An 18,514-nucleotide genomic window follows, 5' to 3' on the forward strand; every position below is an offset into this window, starting at 1 on the left:
TGTGGTGTCAGGTGTGGTGCAGGCAGAGCTGCAGGCATACAGAAATGATTAGAAGCCTTAAAATGCACTTCTGGTTGGCCCTCATCAAGCCAGTCAGTTGATCAGCTGCCCCAAGTGGAGCTTGCTAAAAGGTAAAGGACCCCCGGACAGTTAAGTCCAGTCAAATTTGACTATGGGGTGCAGCGCTCATTTCCGCTTTCGGGCCAAGGGAGCCGGCGTTCGTCCACAGACCGCTTTCCAGGTCATGTGGCCAGCATGACTAAACCGCTACTGGCGCAGTGGGACACCATGATGGAAACCAGAGCACACATAAATGCTGTTTACCTTCCCACCGCAATGATACCTATTTATCTACTTGCACTGGTGTGCTTTCAAAGTGCTAGGTTGGCAGGAGCTGGGACAGAGCAACGGGAGCTCACCCCATCACGGGGATTCAAACCTCCGACCTTACGATCAGCAAGCTTAAGCGGCTCAGTGGTTTAGACCACAGTACCACCTGTGTCCCTACTTGCTGAAAGTGCCAATCTTACATGCTTGTTAGAGCTTACATGCTAGGATTGGCTGTGCTACAGGGTTCCCAGTTTGGGGAATTCCATGTTGCAACTGTTCCCTGCTAAAGCAGGCTTGCATTAAGCACCCATCGGTGCCAACAGGAAGCACTGGTGGGGTTGACACTGACATCAAGCCCTCAAGCAGGGCTTGCTATGAACACAAATCTTCCTTTGCATTCAATAGTTCTTGGTAAAGCAAAAAAATAACTTTGGGGCAATTGGCATCAGTGCTATGCCAGGTAATTGACCCCAGTTACCACTCAAAATGACTTATGGGTGTAGGTGGAGGGAGGTAAGGATCCAGCCCACCCACCAGATCCCATTCTCCACCTTTGGGCTAGCTTGTTGTGTCGCATGATAGCATGTGGGTTGTTTTAATTACTGTAAATCCATTCTTTTCGTTGAAAAGAAGGTAATTATTGTTGTGGTTGCTGTAGCTATTTGATAATATAGAACCAAACTCTTTGCATTCTTTCTGCACACCTTCTTTGGAGTAATCCCTATTGAGTATAATAGGATTTTCTTCTGAGTAGGCATGCGTAGGACTGGGCTGTAAGATTTTTAAGTCGTTGACTCGTTCAGACGAGGGATTGGTCAAGTGCACTGAATTTTACCCGTCCCCAGATAGCGATGAGAAGGCTGGTTGTCTGAATCATACTAATGTGTGTGTGTTTGCATACACGGCAGAGAGAGGGGTTTTTTTTTTAGTTCTGTAACACTAAAACTGCAGAAGGTAATGTTCAGCTGGCCCTACATCTATCAATAATGTCTCTTGTGGCAGGGAAAAGCTCCTCAGTCACAGTGTCTCTGATCTTTGCAGGACTAAAATAGAGGAAGAAGCCTTTCAAGCTTTCTTCTTCTCAGTTGCAACCATTTCAGCAGGGCTGGCTAACCTGTGGTCCACAGATGTTGCTGTATTACAGCTCCTATATAATCCCCGACGGTTGTCCATGCCAGCTGGGGCTGATGGGAACTGGAGTCCAGCAACATCTGGAAGGCCCAAGATTAGCCTGAATTAAGGACTCAGAGGCACCAGATCTGCAAGACCTTTCAGGGCTTTGGAGCATGTGTGGCTGTGCAGATAACACACAATACTTTCTTTCATGTAAGAGAGAGTGAAAGAGAGTCAGGGTGGTGGAGGAATTGGTTCCTAATGAGCCTATTTTCATTTTTGGCATGGGATTTTTGGCAAAGTATAGCTTGGTGACATTTCCAAAAATGATGGAGGGGGGGAACAAAGAGAAGAATTCCATCTGTAGAGCCAAGAGAGGAATCTCCTTAAATAAGTTGTGTTGCAGCCAGTACATTCATCCCTGGTCCTTGGCTGTCTCTCTCTCTTGACCATGTCAGTGTTGCGATGTGAAAATATACCTCCATTCCTGATTCCTAATTTGTGCTCTGTGTGTTTGTTTTTCATCTCCAGGGGAGTAATAGGAAAGCAAGGGTACCAATGTCAAGGTAAGGAAAATTTGACATACAAATATAAGATCTGTGGTGTAAGTTATAAGGAGCTAGCATCTTTGCCATTCATTGGTTCTTGGAACAGGATCAGTGATCAGTTGCCATAAAGCAATATAAAAGACAGCAGGATCAAGCAATCAAGCAAACAAATAACATTCAGCTCGGAGTTGTGACATTTAAACGAATAAAGAGCCCCTGATTATGCAAAAGCAACTTAAAAGAAATTGAAAAATTGCCCAGTAATACCTTAGAGACCAACTAAGTTTGTTCTGGGTATAAGCTTTCATGTGCATGCACACTTCTTTAGATACTCTTTAGATATCTGAAGAAGTGTGCATGCACACGAAAGCTTATACCCAGAACAAACTTAGTTGGTCTCTGAGGTGCTACTGGACAATTTATTATTATTTTTTATTTATTTCGGCGGCGTCACACCAACATGGCTACCTACCTGAAAGAAATTGGTCCTTAATGCTTGCTTCTAGGTGAATAGGCATGGGCCTTTACAAACCTCAATGAGAAAAGAGTTTCACAAGTGTGGGGCCACTACTGAAAAGGCCCTTCCTCTCATAGCCATCAGTTTAATGGACATCAGTGGCAGGCACAGGAGCACAGCACTGGGGATGTACTGCGGACAACTTGACACGAGTGCAGGTCCCAAGCTGTTTAGGGCCTTCAAGATCAAAAATGAGCGCTTTGTGTTGTGAATTTGCAGGATCATTTTGTGTGCCACGAGGGCCCCATGATTCTCTTGATAGCAGCATTGGAACAGCATGCAATGGGTTGCATTCAGCAGAGTTTCCCGTTTGGGCAAGGACCTCTGCTTGCACAGCAGAAGTTGCCGTCCCTTTCATACCCCAGCAAATCCCCAATATCCCCAGTCTTCTCCAAAGAGTTGGTAGGAGAAAACCGGAAGAGATTTCAGGGACAGAAGTGGGGAGGAGACGGAGGGGAAGTTCCACTAGATGCAAACAAGACAACTTGGTTGCAGCCTCCCCCCCAAACCTTTCCCAATTCAGCTCAGGTACCATAACCCTAGACCACCCTCTTCAGTTAAGAAGTATATTGCTTAGGTTTTTCAGTTCCTCTGGGACTGGTGGGTAGGAATGGGAAGCAACCCTCCAGAATTTCCCTTTTCCCTTTTCGTTTTCAGTTACCTCATCCCTTCTGGACAAAATAATAAAACTGCCTTTGTGAAAACTCAAACTTGATATGGTTTCTCTTGTTTACAGTTTGCACTTGCGTAGTCCATAAGCGATGCCATGAGCTTATAATAACGAAATGCGCTGGGTTGAAGAAGCAGGAAGCCCACGATGAGGTAAATATTTATAGAACAAATGCTCTAAATAAAAGGGAGTTGTGCTGTTTTGTGGATTTTTTTTCCATATCTATAAAGTCAGGCCAAGTCACTGTCACCTCCCCTGTTTGTTAAAGAGAGGGAGAAGGAGATGGATCCCGACTGCACCCTTCTAGTCTCTCTTTAGTCCACCATTTACTTTTTTGCATGACTGAGAACTGTTGTGCACAATTTCCCTGGGAACTATTGTCAATGTTTGTTTTTAAAAGAGGGCCAACTCTGAATTCTGAGAATGGAACTGGATGCTGGCCACCCGAAGCAGTGGCCCTGTCTTCAGAGCCTGCTCAAGAAATTCTGCCGCCTGAGGCAAAAGACAAGATGGCTGCCCCATTACCACTCCATATACAGAAGCCAACCAGACTGGCAGCTGAATCCCATTTCAGTGCTGATGATGTGTCTTTGTCCTCTGCCGTCTGTGGTTCTGCAAGGTTCCTGTGCACAGCTTCACACCCAAAGCAGTTTGCATTTCCAGTTTTGAATTGGCAGGGTGAATCTAGACTCAGGGTAGAGCTGACAGTGTGCAGAATCTTTTTCTCTCTCGCCCTCTTGCAAAAAGTAGAGTGCCGCTGCAGTCTGTTCTCTGGGATTGCCCCCCCCCATCTCAGTTTTATTTCAGAGAGCCATTGCACTACCATCTTCTGCCCCCCCGAGCTTACAAGCCAGTGTTTGTGCTTTTAAAAGCCATGACCTCTTGTGCCAGATGTTAATCTACCAACTTGTGCCATCCTTCTATGCCAGCGGGGATATGGAAGTTCCTGTGTAGATTTACATTCTCTGGCTCCAGACTACAGGAAGCTTTAAAGCATTTCTGAATTGGTGCTCTTATTGTTTTAAAGAACTTCTGGGTAGAAGCCAGCGATAAGAAGTGGGTGGGAATATGCCATGTATCTCCATCTGCAAGTGGACCTTTTTAAAACAACCAGAAGATTATTTATGTAGCACAAGTGATTCATTTAGGGACAATGTTGATGCTGATTTGCAAGCGGCATTTGGTAGGATCCCGATGTTCCTTGAAAGATGACCAGAGGGTCCTCAGTAAGATTGGCAAGCTGACCCAAGCCACTCTGTACTGCTGATATTCCCCTGCAACATGCATAGGAAGCTGCCTAATACAGTCTCAGACTGCCGTTCCACCTAGCCTAATACTGTCTACTCTGACCAACAGCAGCTCTCCAGGAGTTCAGACAGAGCCTCTTTCTCCTTGTCTGCTGCCTGATCCTCTTCACTGGGGACCAAAGATATTCAGTAGCCTGGGATTTTCCACATGCAGAGCATACACTCTATCGCTGCACAGTTATAGGTAAAGGTAAAGGGACCCCTGACCATTAGGTCCAGTCGTGGCCGACTCTGGGGTTGTGGCACTCATCTCGCTTTATTGGCCGAGGGAGCCGGCGTACAGCTTCCAGGTCATGTGGCCAGCATGACTATGCCGCTTCTGGCGAACCAGAGCAGCACACGGAAACGCTGTTTACCTTCCCGCTGGAGCGGTACCTATCTATCTACTTGCACTTTGACATGCTTTCGAACTGCTAGGTTGGCAGGAGCAGGGACCAAGCAACGGGAGCTCACCCCGTCGCGGGATTCGAACCGCTGACCTTCTGATCGGCAAGTCCTAGGCTCTGTGGTGTAACCCATAGCGCCACCCGCATCCTATAATGCCACCCACATCCCTCCCTTAAAAGGTACAGCTTACTTCCATCACAGTATTCTTGAGTCACAGAATCAAAGAATTGAAGAGTTGGAAAGAACCACAAGGGTTATCTAGCCCAGTGCAGGAATCCTGCCCACAGCTGTCCCTGGGTGGGCACAAACCACCAACTTTCTGGCTAACAGCTAGACCCACTGACCCACAGAAGTCCACCATTTTGCCTATGCAGGGATTAGCACTTGGGGAATTGAGTTACATATGGAAAATGTAGAAGTACTTTGCAAGGCCTTCACTGGAAAAGACTAGACGTACCAGAGTGGTGGTTTTTGTGTGTTCTTGTGATTTTCTGCCAGGTGGGCTCCCAGCGCTTCAGTGTCAACATGCCTCACAAGTTCAGCATTCACAATTACAAAGTGCCCACCTTCTGTGACCACTGTGGTTCGTTGCTCTGGGGTCTTCTGAGACAAGGTTTACAATGCAAAGGTAGGTTGTGCTTCGTCCTTCGAGCTTGTGCTTAATAATGAAGCAAATAATAAAACGAAGTCTGCTTTGCTTATTATGCAACACAGCTGTTTTATTACTTGTTGTGGAAATTTATTTGGATGCCTATATTTCATGAATTTTGCATTTTCTTGTATTATATTATCATTATTTATGTCTGTCACTTTATACACACTCATTAAAAAAAAATCTCAAAGTGACTTTAACAGGATAAAATAGGAACAGATAAAATAAACAGAAACCAAGAAAAGTTAAAACTTTTCCCAAAATGCTCATCAAACAACACGGTAACCTATCCCAAGTGCTTTACGTATGCTCCTTAATGTACATGCCTTTGGTATTCTTTTAGTATTAGGTGCATAAGGATTTGTACAAATAATAAATTGCTTTAAAATGCACTACCACACCATAGAAATTCCTGGATTCCCCAATTACATTTCATAGAGAGTGGGGTAGCCAGAACCCTGGATTTTTTCCCATATGAACTCACACATTTAGTCCTTGAGTGGTTAGCTTCTCATTCTTTGCCATCCCATTTTCGCACCGGGAGCAATTTATCTGCAATAGCAACCTTAAGTGGAGGAAATCAAAACATGTCTGCATCTGAGTTAAAGCCCCCCGTTTTTTAAAATATACACACTTGCATGCCTGCAGCAAGCAGAACAAAAACAACCCAGAATAATTCAGAAAGAGAGAACAGGATAAATGGAGTTGGTTGGCAACAGCGGCTGCCAGCCCTGTTGGCTTATTCAATTCTTGGCAGATTTGTAGAGATGCCTCCCTGTCTCCTTATGTTCACTTAATTGGATTACTTGGACCCTTTTTTTAACCTTTTAATTTATGATGTTTTGGGAACATGCAGGGTTGTCCTACTGCGGGTGGTCACAGAATTCAAAGTAAGCTCTGAAGTATCTATGGCTGCTTTTATTAGGATTTGTTTCTGAAACCAGAGGCGTATTGCTTTCCCTTGGTTTTGGTTTGATCTTGCAACATAAGGTATTCAAGGAGCATCCTACTAAGGCAATGTTTCTGAATCACAACAGCTTTATTTAAAAAAATCACAGCGGTGGTGGGAGATAGATAGGAATGTCAACTTTTTGAAAAGGTTGTCCTATAAGAAAAAAATAAATAAGTGCCCATATTAGGAATTTGTTAGGCCAACAAAAATATCATCAATTTTTTTTTTGCAAGCTTTCAAGTTCCCCAGAACACTTCATCATAAATTTAATGGTGGATCGTCTCCCTCCTGCCTCTTATCAGGAGTGAGTAGCATCTGGTTGTGGGATTTGTGGAGACGGAGGTCCAGCTATTACGTGTTTCTTCCTCTCAGGAGTTTGGGGTACAACATGAAAACTGCAAGCACCTGAAAGTTCATTTCCCACACCCCCATCTTCAAAACTTACTAGCTGCAGCCACGTACAGCTTGACTAACACCAGCAGCCTTTTTATTCCCCCCCATCCCCCTTAAGTTTTGTTGTAACACCTAGTCTGGAGAACTCAAAACATTTGCACACCATTTTATGAAGTTTTGGTTGGCCTAGTAAACCTATAGCTCTCATATGAACTTCGGACTTTTCTTAGAAAAGTTTCCTTCAGTGATTTAATTCTCATTCCAGTAGCAATGGGAATGGAAGGACAGGGATGGGGAGCCTGTGCCCCTTGCCCCAATAAACTAATAGAATCATAGAACAGCGGCGTTGGAAAGGGACCCCAGGGGTCATCTAGTCCAACCCCCTGCAATGCAGGAATCTCAAGTAAAGTATCCATGACAGATCCAACCTCTGCTTAAAAACCTGCAATGAAGGGGAGTCCACCACCTTCCGAGGGAGATGGTTCCACTGTCAAACAGCTCTTACCTTCGGAAGATTCTTCCTGATGTTTAGTGAAAACCTCCTCTCCTGTAACTTGGGTCATCAGTTCGAATTCTATCTGCTGGAGGAGCACGATAGGATAAACGAACTTGCTCCATCTTCTGTGTGACAGCCCTTTAGATGATAATAATAATAATAATAATAATAACAACAACAGTAGTAATTTATACTCCGACCATCTGGTTGGGTTTCTCCAGCTACTCTGGGCGGCTTCCAATGGAATATTAAAATACAATAAGCTATTAAACATTAAAAGTTTCCCTAAACAGGGCTGCCTTCAGATATCTTCTAAAAGTCTGGTAGTTGTTTTTCTCTTTGACATCTGGTGGGAGGGCGTTCCACAGGGTGGGTGCCACTACCGAGAAGGCCCTCTGCCTGGTTCCCTGTAACTTGGCTTCTCGCAGCGAGGGAACCGCCAGAAGGCCCTCTGCGCTGGACCTCAGTGTCCGGGCAGAACGATGGGGGTGGAGATGCTCCTTCAGGTAGACTGGACTGAGGCTACCATGTCTCGTGTTGTTGGGCTCCCAACTCCTATCAGCTCTTGCTGGTATAGCTCATGATAAGGGATTATGGGTGTTGTAGGCCAACAATGTTTGGAGGGTTGCAGATCCTTCATCCCTCTGTTAGAATGATCATTAAATGGCATCTGTGTGAAGAAGCGACTAGACCCTCGAGCAACAAACAAAGGACCCAGGTTCAAATCCCTTTGGAAGTGCAGTGAATTATTGTTCGGGGGGGGGGTCGGTGTTTGGATTCGTATCTCTAAAAGTGTGCAGCATTGAATTATGCTTACATTTTTGTACACTTTCTTGAGCTTTTTTTCCCTCCACAAGAGGGCACTCGCATATAAGGTATAAGGCTCCAGCAGTCTGTCAACAAATGAGGAGTCTCAGTGTTAAGCGGCCCAGTTATTTGCTGCTTCCTTTGATACATTCGCAGCCAGAAATCAATGATGTATTTGGCAGGGGGAACATGTATATTCGTTTATGATTAATGGCCTTAGCTTGGGTCTGTACAATGAAAGGCCTGACAGCTGATTGGATCTTCCTCTGCCTCTGCCATTGCTCATTGCAACCCACCCCCACCCACACACACAAAAAGGATTTTCAGTAGCAAGCTGAGTTATAAGTGGTTTATGAAAAGGCTGGGTTGAGAAATGTGAGAGATGTGGACAGAGATGGAGAGAATGATGGGAACAGAAGGCGTAATGGAGTAGAGCTGGAAAGGGAGGGATAGGTTGGCCAAGATTTCAGAGTGGCCTGTGTTGTTTCATGGGGACATGGGAGCATAGCTGTCAACGTTTCCCTTTTTTAAAGGGAAATTCCCCTATTCTGAATAGGATTCCTCGCAAGAAAAGGGAAAAGTTGACAGCTATGCACGGGAGAGTGAACTGTGAGGCACTTTGAGACAAAGTGGGTTATCAGGATCTGCTGAAAATATAATGGCAACAAAACACCTTCTCTCCCTCAGACAATTCTGGGCACTGCAGTTTACCCCTCTCAGAGTTACCATTCCCAGCAGCCTTTTACAGAGTAAGGTAAAGGTAAAGTGACCCCTGACCATTAGGTCCAGTCGTGGCTGACTCTGGGATTGCAGCGCTCATCTAGCTTTATTGGCCAAGGGAGCTGGCGTACAGCTTTCGGGTCATGCGGCCACCGTGACTAAGCCGCTTCTGACAAACCAGAGCAGCGCATGGAAACATCATTTACCTTCCCGCCGGAATGGTACCTATTTATCTACTTGCACTTTGACGTGCTTTCGAACTGCTAGGTTGGCAGGAGCAGGGACCAGGCAACGGGAGCTCACCCTGCTGCGCGGATTCGAACTGCCGACCTTCTGATTGGCAAGTCCTAGGCTCTGTGGTTTAACCCATAGCGCCACCCGCGTCCCTTTTACAAAGTACAGTGCTCATATTTCTTTGAGGGAAAGAATGTGCTTTGATATAGTGAGGTGGCTTTTTAGGGTTAATAAAAATGAAAAAGTGGCCCTCAGAGTGATTTGGGTTGTGCACCACTGTCTCTTGCCTCCTAGACGGTGTTATGGATGTTTTGCTTCATCCTGTGCTGCTTCATCCTTCACAGACAAGATGGCTGCCTGTCCCTTCACAGCCCATTAATCACATCTTTTTTGTCAGGTTTGAAGTTGAGACCTGAGCGAGCAAGCTCCCAGAGGCATTGCTAGCTGGCTGCTGTTGGGAACATACTGCTGGCCTAGATAAACCTTGGCCTAATCTTAAGAAGGCAATTCTCATGTCCCATTATATGAAATGATTAGTCATGGATCCAGCTCAGCGTTTTCCCCATTGAAATAATCTTCTTGTTTCAGGGAAGGTTGCTGCAGTTCAGCACCCTGATTTCCACATGGTAAAGACAGATGTTGATGCTGACGTATTAAAAAATGATCTAATCCAACTTGGGTTTTCTCTTCCTTTCCTCACCTGTTTTGAATTGCAGTTTGCAAGATGAATGTACATAGACGCTGTGAAACAAATGTGGCCCCCAACTGCGGAGTGGATGCGAGGGGCATAGCTAAAGTACTTGCTGACCTGGGTGTCACTCCGGATAAGATCACTAATAGCGGACAAAGGAGGAAGAAGGTAATCATTCTTGCATATGAACTCATGACTAGTGCTGTGCGGAACATTTTCTTCTGCATTTTTTGTAACCATCCTCTGTCAATTAATGACTAAAGTAATTGCATATGAAAATCATCAAGGGGAGTAAACATTTTAATGAGGGTTTTTTGTTGTTGTTGTTGTTGCATTTAGCTTACTTTTGAGTTGGCCAAGGGATTTTATGAGATTCTGATTACAGGGCCTTGGTCGATTTATATGGGGAGAGCTGGTCCTTAAAATATATTGCAGTCCCGAGCCATTTAAGTCTTTCTTAAATAGGCCTGGAAACTAATTGGCAGCCAGTGCAGTCAGGCCAGGGTCAGTGTTATATGCTCAGACCGTCTTGCCCTAGTGGGCAACTGGGCCAGCAAATTCTGCACTGGCTGAAGTTTCCGAATCGTCTTCAGAGGCAGCCCCACGCACAACACGTTGCAGTAATCTAACCTAGAGGTTACCAGAGCATAGACAACAGAAGCCCTGATCCAGACAGGTGCGCAGCTGAGCCACCGGCCCAAGCTGATGGAAGGCACCACTAAGACCACCTGAGCCTCAAGCAACAGCAGCGGATTCAGAAGACAACAATCCCATGACTGCAACCATGGAGCAGGAATTCTAACAGAAGTACCCCCAAGCTGTGTGCCCATTCCTCAGAGGGAGTGTTACCCTATCAAGAGAGGGCAACCCCCCCACTCATCCACTCTAGGAAACAACCCACTAACAGTGCCTCAGCCATATCTGGATTGAGCTTCAGTTTGTTGGCTCTCATCCGGACCCTTACTGAGGCAAGACAACGGTCCAGCACATCCACTGCCACACCTGCAGATGTAGAGGAGAAGTAGAGTTGTGTGTCATCAGTATATCACTGACAGCGTATTCCAAAGCTCTGCATGCAGAAGTTCTCAAGTTCAGTTCAACACAGGTAGGGCTGGATGAGAACCCTGCCTGATATCACAGAAGGCTGTTGGCAGTGACCTAGCTGGCCAATGGTTTAGCTTAGCATAAGGCAACTTCCTAGGTTCCCGTATGGAGAAAATCAAAAGCAGTTGGACAAAATAATGGCATCGTCCCGCTAAACTTGTGCTCTTTGGAGTACACAAACCGAGTGAGCTGGAAGAAGCCCTGGAAGAACTTAGACTGTTTTGACCTCAGTAGTGATGAAGTCAAAAAAGGCTTTATTATTTTTCAATTGTCAGAAGGAATCGTTCTTGTCAGAAAGCCATGTAAACATCAAAGCTACTACTTTGAAGTCCCCTTGTGAGAACACATGTGAACATAAATATTCTTATCTAGTTGAAAAACTGGCGTGAGATCATTGTCTTGCCAGATGTTCCTTTCTACCCCCCGTGATATTACAGTGATGACAAATGGAAACGCACTGAAATAACATTCTCCCAAAAGAGAATTGAATTCAGCAGATGCTCTGCAAAGCCACTTCACAGAAGCTGATCCCTTCTGCGTTGGGTAAAAAGTAAATAAACCGCAAACTATCCCTTGGACCTCTTTATGTCAAGAGTGCATTCCTGGATATGTCTGTTCAGAAGGAAGCCCCACAGAGTCCTCCCAAGTATATATGGACAGGATTCCTGTCTTTATCTCCTGCAATCCGTTAACCAGTGTGGTTAACTAGAGAGCCAGTGTGGTGTAGTGGTTAAGAGCGGTGGACTCGTAATCTGGTGAACTGGGTTCGCGTCTCCGCTCCTCCACATGCAGCTGCTGGGTGACCTTGGGCTAGTTGCACTTCTCTGAGGTCTCTCAGCCCCACTCACCTCACAGAGTGTTTGTTGTGGGGGAGGAAGAGAAAGGAGAATGTTAGCTGCTTTGAGACTCTTTCGAGTAGTGATAAAGCAGGATATCAAATCCAAACTCTTCTTCTTCTTCTTCTTAACTGCCCACAGTAGTCCTTGGAGAGCCCTCCATTTAGAAGGGATATGCACGGTGCCCATTTCCCAGCAGGGATTGCTGCGTCCCGGTCTTGTCCCTGGCAAGGAAAGATGCTGTTCCAGGGGGTTGTAATCACCTAAGTCACTTACTTAATAGACTCATTGACATTAAGAAACCTAAGTTAGTGATTAATAACAATGTAAAAGCTAGTTGGATACCTCATAGGGTGTGCCAGGTACATAGCATGTAGATTTCCCCATATGAACTGACCTGGACCCTGTAATCATCACTTGAGGCCTTTCTTTCTTTGTGTGCCTCCTCCATGGGAGGTCCAGAGGGTGACAACATGCGAACAGCCCTTTTCCGTGCTGGCTCCCTGTTTGTGCCTGGTGCATTTGTTACACACTTTTAGGCACCAGGCAAAAATTTCCTCTTCTCCCAGACCTTTGGCTAATTACGCAATCAGTGGCCTTTTAAATTGTATTGTTTGTTTTGTGCTTTTTTTCTGGGGGTACTCAAGGGTATGCAGTACCGACACCGTGTTTTTCTAGAAGAAAAGCACTAGTTAAAAGTGTAGCACTTACTATAACAACTTCATGGTGAGTAACGGCACCTTTCTTTCTAGAAGAAAAGAAGTGGTTATTATATTATGTATTTTTGTGTTTTTATATTGTGAACTGTGATCCTCGAATGAAGGGCAGTACAGCAATTTATCATTATTATTATTATTATTATTATTATTATTATTATTATTATTAGACACTTGCATATAGGAAGATAATGGTTCTATGTGCTCTTGACGTCTACATCAGTCACCTCTGCCCAATACGTTTAAAGCACTCTTATACCACTTTTAACAATTATGGCTCCCCCTCCAAAGAATCCTGGGAATTGTAGTTGCTTAAGGATGCTGAGAGTTATTAGGAGACCCCACACAGAGCTACAGTTCACACCACCATTAACAAGTCACAATTCCCAGGATTCTTTGGGGGAAGCCATTACTATTAAAGTGATAGGGCTGTACTTTAAAGGTGTGGTCTGGTCTTGGGAGGTGTTTTAAATGTGTGGTGGTGGCATGACCATAAATCACATGTTCGTAATCAGCTGCTTTGACTCATTCTATCCTCTTACTGCACTTCACTTATATTCGTCTGCAGAGACTTACATATATAGTTTCCAGGTGATCTTCTGTCTAGGCAACTTGTATGACAAGACATTCTTAGGATCCACAGCGTCACATGCCGTCAGACTAGGAATGGGCAACCTCTGGTCCTCCAGATGATTTTGAACTACAAGTTCCATAATTCTTGACCATTGGCTGGGACTTATGGCAGTGGAGCGCAACAACATGTGAAGGTTACCCATCCCTCTTTGAGATCATTCTCCTGACATAAATCATGGAGAATTTAGAAAAGCTGCATTTGGCAAGTCAAGCATCTTGCATCTTTTGGCAAGCAAAATGTGGTTGAAATCCACTAAATCTCTTCGTTTGAACAGCTCCTGTACAGATTTAATTAAACTGGTGTTGGAATGGTGCTCAGTGAATTATGGCCTTTCATTCTGACATGACACTGTAGAACTTGTGTCAAGAATACTGTACCTTGTTTCAGAAGTTCTGGGTTGTTGTTTTGAAAGAGTTTCTATGTGTGGTCTTTCTGTGTATCTGGTAAGCCTAGCAGCATTTACCGTGAACTTCTTCAAACAGTTGAGATTTCAACGCAATAAATGCAAGGTTTTTTTCCTCTCTCTCTTTTTAAAATGAGCTGCTATGCTTGTCAATCTGTAAAGCAGATGGCAATTCAAGGAGGATTTTCAGTCGCCTTCCTCTTTGTGTGCAGAAGCTTTGCTATTTGGAGCTGCGTCTTTGTACTCTCATAAATGTCATGTCAGAAGAACACCTTGCGATGGTTAAGCACCTCATTTCTCCGTCTATTCTTAGCTTGTCCCAGGTGCAGAATCTCAACCACCGGTTCCTGGATCCTCACCAGGAGACGATGACAGATCAAAGTCGGCACCGACTTCTCCATGTGATCAAGGTTGGCCCCCTTTTATTTTATATTTATGAATATTTTGAATTATTTTGGGGGTCTCGCTGAACTGCAGCCTTGTAAACAATGTGGCCCCAACATCTCAGATTTAATGAAGAATGGATTATGAAAGAACTGCTGTCATAATATGGCCATATCACTCAGATGGGATTGCCATGTGCCTTGCACTGTCTTTCCTGCTCAGTAGAACAGAAGGACATACTAGCTTTGAAGATTCAGGAGAAACTGCTGAAGGCTTTTTGGGGACCATCTAGTGAGATGCTGTCTTCCGCAGAGGTAGCAAAAATGGTGCCCTCCAGACATTGGTGGACTCCAACTCCCATCAGCCACAGCCAGCATAGTCACTGGGCAGAGATGATGGGAATTGTAGTACAAAAAAAGGACACCTCTAGAAGGCACCATATTGGCTGTTCCTGTGACTTGCAACAGCTTTCCAATATCTCTGGGGCCTTTCCCAGCAGTGGAACATTAACTGGAGATGTTGAGGACGGATCCTGGAGCTTTCCATACGCAAAGTGCAATCTTTCTGTCTATCTGGGAGGGGCTGCAGTTTAGTGGTAGAGCATTTTATCTGCATGCAGAAGGTCCCAGGTTCAGTTCCTGGAATCCCTGCATAGGGCTGTCTGAAATCCTACAGAGCCACCACTGGTAGTGTAAATACTTACCTAGATTGACCAATGGTCTGATTAATGTAGAGCATCTTCCTGTGTTCTTGTCTGTTCGTTTGTTTGTTTATCTATCTATCTATCATCTATCTATCCACACACACACACATGTATGTATGTGTATACATACATAATAATATTGACATCTGGTGCCCTTTTAAAATGTGTGTGGAAGGGGAGATTATTGGGTTGTTGTCGTCGTTTTGTTTTTCTTATGTATTTTCTAGATTCAGGTAGGTAGCTGTAATGGTTATAGGGGCTGCTCGTGCGTAAACCGGTGCAACACCTGGCTGGGTTGCCTGAGTGAACCTTTTCTGTCCGGACAGCCACTCACCCGTGACTGTCTCAATCGCTGGCAGAATCCGTCAGTGGGCGTTTCTTGAACTTCTTCCAGCAAAGAAGCTCTTTGATGCCTAGTCTCCTCCTACTCTCCCTGCGTGGAAGCCTTCTGCGCAAGGAGGGTGTAGGCAGCGGAGGACCCCTACTCTCCCCGCTGGTCCCTGGCAAGGAGTCATGGGACCGCCTCGCCGATTCCCCCATCTGCCCCCCTTCTCCACTGGTGCTACGCTGATTCTCTTCCCCAGAAGATGGGCTGCCTCTCCCCATCCCGGGACGCTCTCTGGAACCCCTCCGGAGCCCGCTCTCTCCCTCCGGCTCTGATGGCAGTTCCCTGACAGTAGCCGTGTTGATCTGACGCAGACGAAATAAATAAGAAGTTTAAAAATTGTCCAGTAGCACCTTAGAAACCAACTAAGTTTGTTGTGGGTATAAGCTTGCATGTGCATGCACACTTCTTCAGATACACACAAAAGCTTATACCCAGAACAAACTTAGTTGGTCTCTAAGGTGCTACTGGACAATTTTTAAATATTTTTTATTTATTTCATGTGTATTTTCTTTTTTTATATATTGTGGTTTTATGCTGTGTACTGCCCTGAGTACACAGTATAGTCTATTGGTATAGTCAAAACAAAATAAAAAAATTCCTTCCAGTAGCACCTTAAAGACCAACTAAGTTAGTTCTTGGTATGAGCTTTCGTGTGCATGCACACTTCTTCAGATACACACGAAAGCTCATACCAAGAACTAACTTAGTTGGTCTTTAAGGTGCTACTGGAAGGAATTTTTTTATTTTGTTTTGACTATGGCAGACCAACACGGCTACCTATCTGTAACTGGATCTATTGGTATAGGGCAGTGTAACTTTTTTAATGATGATGCATGCGTTATCCTGATGCAACCAGGATCTTGGTATTGCTGAAGCTTAGCTCTTCTATATCCATGTGTGTGCGTATTAAAATATCTGTCCACTGCTGTCGTTTTAAACTTTCACAGAAATCAAAGAGCTTGAAAATAACATTAGGAAAGCATTGTCATTTGACAACCGAGGAGAAGAGCACAGGGGAGGAGCGGCGACCTCAACAGACGGCCAGCTTAACACTCCCGGGGAGAACGGCGAAAACGGAGAGGTCAAAACACAGACGAAGCGCATGGGCCTCGAAGAGTTTAACTTCATTAAAGTATTAGGGAAAGGCAGCTTCGGGAAGGTGAGCAGTCCTTGATTGCTGCTTGTTTCCACTGTGCGCATTAAAAACAACAACATGGAGTACTGGTAGGAAGAAACAAGGTTGAGGCATGGTTGAAGCTGTGTTTGCATTCACGCACACCCTCCTCTGGTGGTCGTAGGGATTACCAAATCTATGCCAGTAGGGCTTCAGCAAATTTAAAAGACTAGATATCACGCCGTGCATCAATTCAATCATGCATTGGGACTTGGAGGTTTATAGGTAAGCCTGTTCCATGGCCTGATTTGAAAGAGGGCCAGTCTGGATCACCTGTAAGTTTCCAGATCACCCAGATTATGGCTGTGTCAGGGATCTGAATTCTTAGTATTATTATTATTATTAGTAGTAGTAGTAGTAGTAGTAGTACCCCGCCTATCTGGCTGGGTTTCCCAAGCCACTCTGGGCAGCTCCCAACAGAATTAAAAGCACAATAAACCATCAAACATTAGCAACTTCCCTAAACTTTGGCCGCTACACCTCACTGGCTCTCGCTACCTCGGTTACCTGGCACAGAATCTCTTGCACAGTACAGTGGTACCTCGGGTTACAAACACCTTGGGTTACAAACACTTTGGGTTACAGACTCCACTAACTCAGAAGTAGTACCTCGGGTTAAGAACTTTGCCCCAGGATGAGAACAGAAATTGTGTGGTGGCAGCGGGAGGCCCCATTAGCTAAAGTGGTACCTCAGGTTAAGAATGGTTTCAGGTTAAGAACGGACCACCGGAACAAATTAAGTTTGTAACCAGAGGTACCACTGTACCTTTTTGGTCCATGCACTGACCCCATAAACTTGATTGCACCGGCAGTCCTGTCAAGCCATGTCTCCTGCTGCTAATTCTGCACTGCTTGATGCTGTGGCTTCTCAAGTATATCAGCACAATGCAGGGAAACAGCTGTGTAGTCCAGAGATAGCTATCTGGATATTCTTGAGCTACCATTCCTACCATACCATTCCTTGGTCAGCATGGCTAATGGCCAGTGATTGTGGGAGTTGTAGCCCAAGAACATCAGATAATACAGGGGATTTAGATGCAGAAGGCCTAAATCTTCTTAGCTGGGTGCTGCTGCACAAGTAATAGTTTCTTGGGCTGCTTTACTTCCATTGGTGGTTCTTGGAATAATTTATAAAAGAACTGGTACCACCCAGGCCCTGAAAAATGGCATAGAAATTATTGCCAGCGATGTATTTTCTCGGTGGCGCTGAACAAGTGTCTCTTTTTTAAGTTGGCTAGGTTTTTTTTATTTTTAAAAAAAGTCAGTGCTGAATTGTTTGTTAAGTTGAAAGTGTGCCTGCCAATTGAAATGCTAAGCTGCTGCTGGTGTCTTCTGTTGAGGCACTTGACTGAAAAAGCACTCCGTAGGGAGGCTGACATTTATTCTCCCTGAAGGTGATTCCTGCTCTGCATGCCCTGATTTTGCAAGTCAGATAATTTGCTTTTTCAACTTGCCAGCCATGCAGACTCAACAAGGCATGTAAATGTTAGGCTGTGTTTGCTCGGACTCCTGCTGTTCTGCCATAAGGAGGAGTTGCAGAGGTGACTTTAAAGTGGCAGCACCAAATCCCATTCGGCTCTAGATGCGGCCCCTTGCTCTATGTGGAAACAGTCTGAAATTCGAAGTGACAACAAAGCCAGGATGCGTGCAATTCTAAAGCCCAAGCGACGCACACTAAAAAAATTTCACTGGGGCAAAAACTACAAGAAACAAGTGCATTGAGAATCTGGATTTCATTTATATCTGGGGGGGAAACAGATCCACATTTTGCATTGCTGATTCTTGCTGCAAGCATGGAGATCAGGCTTGGGGAACCTTTTCAAGCCCAAAGACTGCATTCTCTTTTAGGCAAGCCTCCATATCCTACACGCCAGTGGTGGGCAGGACTCAAAGCTAATTTGGGCAAGGCAAGCAAGGTGGATTTTAGCTTTGTTTCTACACACATCCCTCTCTATCATCAGTTCATGAAAGCAAGCCTTATTGCTTAAATAAGTAAGTAAGTAAGTAAGTAAGAGTGGGCTCAGGGCGGCTAACATCAAATGTCAAATACATTAAAACGTAATAAATTGATTAAAATACAGCTTAAAAATTAGAATCAGGATGAAATTAAATGACTGCATTCCAACCAGGCAAAAACAACTCCAGGATGGTGCAAAGCAGGGATAGTGAGAGATATGGCTTGAGGAGAAGGCTGTTGCCTGGGGAGTGTCCTGAGGGCCAGATAGAGAGGCCTAGGTAGCATTTCAGGCTGGAACTGTGGCCCAGTATCTTTCCTCCATGAGGCCTAGTCTGCCTAGCCTCCTGAGGAACCATAGTTCTTGTGGTGCTGGAGACTGGCTTTTTGGAGGCTCTGGA

General features: G+C 44.9%; 1 protein-coding gene across 1 annotated transcript in view; it reads left to right on the forward strand.

Moving 5' to 3' along the window:
* The window catches only part of PRKCE (protein kinase C epsilon), a 328,939-nt gene that overhangs the window by 229,143 nt on the left and 81,282 nt on the right, over window positions 1–18,514 (forward strand). The window contains exons 4-9 of the mRNA XM_081854659.1: window positions 1,975–2,009; window positions 3,245–3,330; window positions 5,371–5,500; window positions 9,843–9,985; window positions 13,824–13,920; window positions 15,933–16,144. Of these exons, the coding sequence (XP_081710785.1) occupies window positions 1,975–2,009; window positions 3,245–3,330; window positions 5,371–5,500; window positions 9,843–9,985; window positions 13,824–13,920; window positions 15,933–16,144 (703 nt within the window). The remainder of the gene's footprint in view (window positions 1–1,974; window positions 2,010–3,244; window positions 3,331–5,370; window positions 5,501–9,842; window positions 9,986–13,823; window positions 13,921–15,932; window positions 16,145–18,514) is intronic.

This window comes from Podarcis erhardii (genome assembly GCF_964252035.2).
Source record: "Podarcis erhardii genome assembly, chromosome: 3".
Taxonomy (NCBI): Eukaryota; Metazoa; Chordata; class Lepidosauria; order Squamata; family Lacertidae; genus Podarcis; species Podarcis erhardii.